This window comes from Artibeus jamaicensis, unplaced genomic scaffold, assembly GCF_021234435.1.
Source record: "Artibeus jamaicensis isolate MK-2021 breed Jamaican fruit bat unplaced genomic scaffold, CSHL_Jam_final contig_700, whole genome shotgun sequence".
NCBI lineage: Eukaryota > Metazoa > Chordata > Mammalia > Chiroptera > Phyllostomidae > Artibeus > Artibeus jamaicensis.
In genome coordinates this window covers 8,952,712-8,961,584 of record NW_026521930.1, presented here as the reverse complement: position 1 = coordinate 8,961,584, position 8,873 = coordinate 8,952,712, and the positions used below count along the sequence as shown (strand labels likewise).

The window sequence follows — 8,873 nt, the reverse complement described above, 5'->3', positions numbered from 1 at the left end:
ATTTGTTCCAGAAGTGATGGATGCCAAAACTGACAAGCACTTAGTGATGAAGCATTTTCTCTTGCAAGTTGGCATTGTGACTCATACAGGTCCTAGTAATAGTGGAGGCTGTACCACTGGACCCTGCAGGACACCTACTACATTAGGCCACACTACCAAGACTCGGAGTCAAAGCAGCTCTCCCTAATACATAGAAACAAACACAGGGAGGCTGCCAAATTAAAGAGACAAAAAAACATGGCCCAAATGAAATAACAGATCAGAACTCCAGAAAAAAGAACAAAACAAAATGGAGGTAAGCAATCAATCAGATGCAGAGTTCAAAACACCTGGTTATAAGGATGCTCAAGGAACTTAATGAGGACCTGAACAGCATAAAAAAGATCCCACCAGAAATGAAGGCTACATTAGTTGAAATAAAGAACAATTTATAGGGAAACAACAGAGTGAATGAAACTAAGAATCAAATCAATGATATGGAACATAAGGAAGCAAAAAAAAAAACAACCAATCAGAACAAGAAGAAAAAAATCCAAAAAAACGAGGATAGTTAAGCAGCCTCCTGGACAACTTCAGGCATTCCAACAATTCACATCATCCTTCCCTAATTTGGTGAAGGAAATAGATGTGGAAGTTCAGGAAGCACACAGAGTCTCAAACAAGGTGGATGCAAAGAAGTCCACTCCAAGACACATAATTAAAATGCCAAGGGTTAAAGATAAAGAGAGAATCTTTTTTTTTTTTTTAAGATTTTATTTATTTATCTTTAGAGGGGAAGGGAAGGAGAGAGGGGGAGAAACATCAGTGTATGGTTGCCTTTTGTGCATCCCCTGCTGGGAACTGGCCTGCAGGGAACTGGCCTGCAACCCCGGTATGTGCCCTGACTGGGAATTGAACCACTATTGTCTGGTTCGCAGGCCCGCGCTCAATCCACTGAGCTACACCAGCCAGGGCTAAAGAGAGAATCTTAAAAGCAGCAAGAGCAAAGCAGTTAGTTACCTACAGGGGAGTTTCCCAGAAGACTGTCAGCTGATTTCTCAAAAGAAACTTTGCAGGCTAGATGGAATTACCAAGAAATATTCAAAGTCATGAAAAGCAAGGACCTACAGCCAAAACTGCTCTACTCAGCAAAACTCTCATTTAGAATTGAATGATGGATAAAGAGCTTTCCACAGAAGAAAGGAGTTCATCATCACTAAACCATTATTTTATGGTTTTACATTATGAAATGTAAAAGGACTTAAAATAGAGACAGAATTTTGGATACAGAGTGTTTTGATTGTTGCCAGGTGGGAGGGGTATGGGGAGAATGGGTAAAGAGGTGAGGCATTAAGAAGTACAAATAGGTAGTTACAGAATAGCCATGGGGATGTAAAGTACACTACAGGAAATGGAGTAGCCAAAGGACTTATATGCATGACCCATGGACATGAACAATGGTGTGGGGACTGCCTGAGGGAGTGGGGGGTGCTGGGTGGAATGGGGCAAAGGGGGAAAATAGCATAATCAATAAAATATAATTTAAAATATTTTGTAATTTCTCTTGTGCCTTTAAAAAAATCCATGGTGTATTTAGTAGTTTCTGATTTCAATTGCAGATATTTGAGTATGTGTCCAGATAATATCCTGTTACTGATTTCTAGTTTAATCCTGTATGGTGAGGAAACATTTTGTGAATTTTAATTCTACTGTATGTTGATAATTTGCTTAATGGCTCGCACTATGGTGTATCTTCATGAATGTACCATGTATACTTGAAAATTATATCTATTTTCTGTCCAGAAATAGTCCAGCCATTTTCAACATATTGAGAACAGTTTGCACGACATCAATGTAACCTGGCAGTGAAGGAGAGTGGACTGAAATACACTTGTGTCAACAATGACGACTTCACTGTACTAGTCGGTGGGGGCGGTAGATGCTGTTGAGTGAGCATGTGTAGTGTGTGGCTATCACATTTCAAATGACTGAGCTAGTAGAGCAACAAATCTGCATTAAACTTTGCATTAAGCTTGAACATTTCTCTATGGAAACTATTCAGATGATTCAGAAGGCCGCAGCTAAGGGCAACTGGTGATTGGCAGCGTCATCATGACGATGCGCCTGCCTCATGCAGGGTTTTTTTTGCAAAACATTGAATCACCCAGGTGACTCGGCCCTGCTACAACCCAGATTTTGGCACTTTGAAATGTCCAGCTTTTCTTAAAACTAAAATCACTTTTGAAAGGGAAGAGATTTTGGACCATTGATGAGATTCAGGAAAATATGACAGGGCAGCTGATGGCGATTGGGAGAACTGTGTGAGGTCCCAAGGTGCCTACTTTGAAGGGGACAGAGGCATCATTCATTGTCCTATCTACGATGTTTCTTGTATCCTGTATCTTCTTTAGTAAGTGTCTCTATTTTTCCTATTATGTGGTTGGACACCTTCTGGACAGACCTGGTATTATCTTGCTGTTGAATAGAGTGCTCTAAAGATATCATACAGTTGTGTCTTGCTTTTTTTATACTATTTAAGTATCAGGTCAGCTAAGTATACATAAAGGATATACATATACATACATATGTTAGGTCATTATATATACATAGGCTTTGTTATTAGGTTCATGCACATTTAGTACTGAATGTTCATTTGTTCATCCCTCATCATTAGGTAATGTCCTTTTTCTTTTTTGTAGCATTCTTTGCTGTTACTCTATTTTGTCTGATATTGATATAGCCATCCAGTTTTTCTTAGATTAGTTATTTTCATTATATCTTTTTCTGTGCTTTTACTGTCAACCTATCTATGTATGTATATTTAAAGTGGATTTTTTGATAGACAAAATAAACTTGGGTCCTGTTTTTTTCTTTTAACCCAATTTGACAATTTCTGTCTTTGCTGGTGTGTTTAGAACATTCTCATTTAAAGTGATGGATTAAAATTTATCATTTTGCTAGTTATTTTCTATTCTTTCTGTTTTTTGTTTCTTTTTTTCTGCTTTCTCTTTGGTTCAATGAACATCTTTTTTTATGATTTCATTTTGGTATCTGTATTGATTTATTCCTTAGAATTATTTTTAAAAAACCTTTTTTGCTCTCCCACAGAACTTACAATATGGTACACTCTAAGTTAATGTGATGCTATCTTCACGTAATAGCCCACTGATTCTGTGTACTGTAAGGTCCTTCTAAGAGCATATTTCAGTACCTCCCTCTAGCCTTCGTGCTGTTTCCTCATATATTTTGCTTTATATATACACGGTTCGTTGTTACTGTTTGCTTTGGACCAGGCGTTGCCCACTTTCCTGAAAGAGCAGGTGGTGATTGTTACACCTGTGGGCCGAACCGACCAGCATGTTCTCTGTCTCAGCCCCAGTCCTGCCTGTGATGGTTTCATTCCCTATGGAAATGCGCAGAGGTGTTCAGCTTTCTACAGCATGCAGCTTGTCTCCTTCGGTGTGCGCATGTTTTCCACGCAGCAGCGTCTTAGCAGACATCCAGCAGGCTGTACGGAACTGCTTTGCGCTGCCTTTTGCTTTCCTTTCCTCTCTTGGTGGCTGTGAGTTTCTCTGTTCTTCACATTCACAGACAGGAGTGCTGTGTTCTCTCTGTAGCATCTCTGTGCAAACATACCTGGGTCAACACCAAAGTCCAGGGGACGGTGACTGTGTTCTAGTAGGAGTGGGGATTGTGAGAAATGGATTCAAAAACTTGTGGTTAGAACGGAGGGCAGTCGTGAAGCATGTAAGCACTGTCTTAGCTTCAAACCCTGTAGCTAGTTCTGGGAGCAGCGCTATTGACCAGACCCATGGGTTATCAGGGTGTACTTATAATGGGAATGCTGCATGCAATCTGTGGGCACTATCTGACCGTTTACATGTAATAAGACGTGTCTTATATGTGTGTATGTATATATATAGATACATATATACGTATACAAGGTATATAAGTAGATACAACATTTACAGGTATGTATACATACACATGTGACTTCTCCAGGTTGGGTCTTCTAAAATTTCCCCCAAGATTTTGAGAAATATCAGACCCCCGAGTCCACGTTTTGGTTCCAGACCATTCGTCAGACTCTGCTTCATCTTCTCACCCAGCTGAGCGCCCATGTATTGGAAAAGCACCTGCTGGTGTCCACAGATGGTGTGTTCCTGCTCACATTCCCTCTTTCTTTTCCTTTTTCTTCCAGTTGTGGCATTCTTGGTGGCTTTTCATCAGAACAAGCAGCTGATTGGAGACCGAGGACTGCTGCCCTGCAAAGCGTATCTGAAGCGTGTGCAGCAGCACTTCCAGGGGCGTGTAGGCTGGGACACCGTGAGCTCCACCCCGACCCTCCTCTGGCTGCTGGACTGGTCCCACATGGACTCCAACCTAGACGCCCTCGCACTGCTCGGGTTGGGCATCTCAGCTTTCATTCTGGTCACAGGCTGTGCCAATATGGTCCTCATGGCTGTGCTCTGGGTCCTCTACATGTCCCTAGTCAATGTGGGACAGATCTGGTAAGTGGGAAGGACTGGGCTCACGTGAGCTCGGCGTGCTGTAATGCGGCGGTTTGGGGACGTTACACACTGCAGAGCAAACCACAAACTCCTGGCAGCTGGAGGGATTGAATAGGCTTTCTCCCTACGTTAGTTCAGGAAGATATCATTTTAATGAGGCCGTGGTAAAGAGTGCTAATTGCCAGCTGACCAAAATGCAGGGGCCTTTCTCCTTTGGGAACAATTGCCATTCCTTTGGGAATGGCACGACTGCCCTGAGACCACATGGCCAACCTGCTGCAGCCATTAGGGCCGTGAGGTAGAGGTGGAAGTCTCTGGGTGTGCTTCTGGTGTCAGGGTTGACTTGGGGGTTTAAGCCTGTTGCTCCTACCCACTCCTGCTCCTTCCATGTCAACAGGGACCTTTACCAGCTAGTACCAAGGGTCACAGACCAGGCTGGCCCTGCTGGGGGCAGTGCTGAGCAAATCAGAGGTAGTGATGGAGCTCCAAGAAGGTGTGGAGAGTAGGGAGGTCCATTGGAATGCACACAGGGCACATGAGTGTGTCAGGGCAGCCTGTGACCTGGGATAAGCCAGGATGAAATCAGGCCGTAAAGTGCTGTGGTATGTTTAAACTGTTCAGAGGAGGGGGATCCCTGTCTTTTGCCACCTCTGGATTCCACAAATAGGGAAGGTCACCTAACAGAGGCAGCACAGAAGACCCTGGGAGATAAGATGGAGCTTTAAGAGAAAGTTCTAGGAAAAGAGTGGGTGTTTGTGCAGGCATTCAGGGGGTAGGTATGCAGGTTGCTGTCTGCATAGCTAGGCATGAAGTAGTTGTAGGTTTGGGGTCTGTAGACATGTAGGAAGTAGATGGGGATGGGTTTCTGTGTGAATGTGTAGGAGGTAGGCATGCGGTGTCTGTGTGGATGTACAGGAAGCAGGCGTGGAGGGGGGTGTCTGTGTAGACATGTAGGAAGTTCCACCCATCTGGGGCCTCTGTTGGGACTGTCCCTCCAGGGCCTCTGTGTGCTCTGGGAGAAGAGCTTTGTCAGTGACCTGACAGGTCTATTTCGTGCTGGCCCAGGATGGAAAGGGTCACTGGGCCCTAGATCATGACAGCGAAGCTTCCCAGAGAGTGGACATTAACCCAGAGGTCCAACTCCTGGACATGAGGAGCTGACTTTCAGTTCCCCTGTTGATTTATGTTTAAATGGTCGCACAGCCGTGATGTGGGCTGGGATCTGTGTGGCAGTGCCCTCTCAGCTCCGTCATCTGGGCCCTTGTCCCCACATAGGTGGACATTGCTGTGAGAAGGCATCGGGCTGGACCTTTCTGCGCCGGTCCTCTGGTAGGAAGTGCTGGTGTGTGCCGGGCTTGCGTTGGGGCTGGTGCGAATGATGCGCAGTATGTGTGTAGGCTGCGCAGCCCCCAAATTCAGTCTGCGAAGAAAGGACTTGGTGTCTTATCACCCCAAAACCCCTGCTACTCTGCTGCCCTGGGGCCTTGTTTCAACAAGTGGCTGTTGAGAGCAGGGTCCGCGGTAGTCAGAGTTTGGGACTGAGGAAGAGACGGGGGTGCTTCAGCATTTGCAGCTGTGGTGTCAGTTGTCCGCACTGGGGAAGAAGACCAAGGGCTGCGCCTCCAGGCACTCGACCGTGGGTGTCTTGATGGGCACTCACACAGGCCGCTGAGTGACCGACGACATATCACTATGGCAGATGCACTGTGTCTTCAGTTCCACACAGGAACCGTGTTGTTTCCTAGAGAGGGGGTATGTTCAATGTGATACATTGCATTTTCTTTTTGTGAAGGACACAGCAGTGCGGGGAGGGTGAGGGCGGTCATGGTTAGGTGTGTCTGGCGTCTCAGGCAGACCTGGGGCCCGAAGCAGCTGTGAGGCGGTTCCACTTCCTTCACTCTCATCTGCCCCTTCCTGCACCACACACATTGGTGCCACCACGTGGTCATCTAACCAACATGGTGGCCATCGGTGGCTACTGCCCACCTCCAGTTGCCTGCCCAGTAGTTCACCAACACAAGAGGCTTCTGGCTGGGTTCTTCTGTGATGTCCAAGGGGCTGCCGTTTCTTGAGACCTGTGACTTTAATCCACACCAGAGAAGGGAGGATTCTAGGTGCCTTTGCCCCGCTCTAGCAACAGGAGTTAGAGTGGGAGAGCCCCACGGCAGGGTCACACGCAGAGAAGGCACGCTCCATCTGCCACAGGTGGCCCGGTCATGCCTCCCCGTACCTGGCAGCCAAACCACATCAACCTCAAGTTTTACTTCGAATTATGTCTGGAATATACTGTCAGGTATGATTAACCCCGTGTTTAAATTTCTGAAAACCAGACTTGAGTACAAGTGGCTAAAAATAGAGGCTTGTATTTTTTTATTGGGAAAGGTATTTTGCTCCTCTCCTCATGGGTATGTTAAAAATGTGATTTGAATTTATTTAAGCCTGCTAAAGCAAAATAAAATAAAGGTGTATCTCTTCTAGGAAATGACACCTGGGATGTTTTAGATGAAAAACGTCAAAAAAGAAAGCGTCCGTCCATGAAGACCAGTGTTTTCCTCACTGTGTTTCTGATGCAGGCATCCATGGTCATGGCTGACCGTGCAGCCTGCTTGGCACGGACCTGGGGGCCGTGGGGCAGGACTCCACAAGCGCCGCGGTGGGTGGTCAGTGTGGTTCAGGCGCACTCGCCTCTTGACAGGGTCTCAGGTCAGCTCTGATTCATGTTTCCCTGGTGGATGGCAGTTTTGGGGTTGTCAGAGCGACTTTGAAAGCTTGCTGAGAAAGCGAGGACCACTTAGGTGGAAAGTGGGCTTTCTTTTCCTTGCTATCCTGAAATGAAAGTTAGACACAATCTGTTCTTTTCATGTCCCCTTTATTTTAAGTTGAGAGGAAAGGATATTTGTTCGGGATGAGATGCTCAGATAATGGACTCTGTTGATGGAACGTCTTTCAAGTGTTGTCCAGCTGGCACCCTGTGGCAGGGACAGGAAGCCCCTGTAGGGTGAGGAGGCGCCGGGCAGGTGCACGTGGCACTTCACCGGCGCTCAGCCCGGCATGTGGTTGCCCAGTTTTGCTGAGTGTGTGCTGTGGCTGCTGCTTTACTGAGAGCCTCCTTCTCTCCCTTCTCTTAAATGGGTGTCCTCTCAGCTTCTCTCTGGCCAGTGTCCATGATGACTTCACAGTGTCACAGATGCATGTCTCAGTACCCATGGGGGTCTTGAACTGCTGACGCAAGAGACAGGTAAAACCCTGCACTTGGCCGTGACTAGTGTGGCTCAGTTGCTGGTATGTTTTCCCACAAAGTGAAAGGTCTCCAGGTTGATTCCCAGTCAGGGCACACACCTGGGTTTTGGGTTCAGTCCCTGGTCAGGGCTTCTACAAGAGGCAACCAATCAGTCTCTCTCTCTCACATCAGTGTTTCTGTTCCTCTCTTTCTCTCTCCCTCTGCTCTCACAAAAAATAAAATCTTAAAAACAAAACAGATCTTGCATGTGGTAGTGCTTTGAGTTTCTAAGACCAGTGTCATGGGGCAGAGTCAGGTAGCCTTGCGTGAATCCCACACATTCTAGAAGCATGACTGCCCTTCCCCCACTCCTGTCTGGATCTTGACACTTGGTGAAGCAAGTGGGAGCCTGATGCGTCTGCTTTGTGACGGCCGTGGTCGAATAGGCTTCGTTGCAGGGAGGGTGGCTTCAATCGTGGGTCGTGCTTCGAAGAGTAATGACCCACATCCTTGGGTGCGGGCACCCCACACCCCGGGAGAGCAGACCCTGAAGGGTCTGGGTTCATGTAGGTAGACTTAGAAAATAGGCCTTGGTGGTTCAAAGCTTGGGGATAGGTGAGAGAATTTTTGGGGTGGGAGGGGGAAAAAGGAGAAAATTTACTTCCTTTGTGACATTTTCTTAGGCTCTGATTATTTTCTTGTTTGGTTGATTGAGACGCTCTCTGTCTTCTGAGGGTGGGCAGATGGGCTGGCCTGTCTAACATTGGTCCTTTCTCCTGGATGTGGGAAAGGTGATGGGACTCAGGACTGTATTTTACAAGACAGGAAATACAAAAGTGGCCCAGTGCCAGGCAGCCAGACATTCCTTTATGTTGGCTACTGCAAGCAGGCAGTTAGAACGCGACCAGGCTGCAGGCCCCATGGTAGGGGTGCAGGGCAAGCCCCGGTGGGGCTCAGGATTTTTGAGGACACTGCACAGTGGTGCCAGGCAGCTTTGGGGGCCCCAGCTTCACAGGAGCCCACTCTCATTACCAATCAAGCGTTATTGGAATGGGTTTTGATTGATAATGCCCAAATACAGGAGTAATAATAGGTATTAAAGTTGTCTTGAGGGTAATAATGAGAGGCAGTTAAATGACTACTCTTGGTTCCTTTCTACTGTC

At 46.6% G+C, this 8,873-nt stretch overlaps 1 protein-coding gene across 1 annotated transcript in view; it reads left to right on the top strand.

Moving 5' to 3' along the window:
• Positions 1–4,388: 4,388 nt before the first annotated feature.
• The window catches only part of LMF1 (lipase maturation factor 1), a 94,725-nt gene continuing 90,240 nt past the window's right edge, over positions 4,389–8,873 (top strand). Inside the window, exon 1 of the mRNA XM_037157174.2 lies at positions 4,389–4,490. Coding sequence (XP_037013069.2) covers positions 4,475–4,490 — 16 coding nt within the window. The 5' untranslated portion in view covers positions 4,389–4,474. The remainder of the gene's footprint in view (positions 4,491–8,873) is intronic.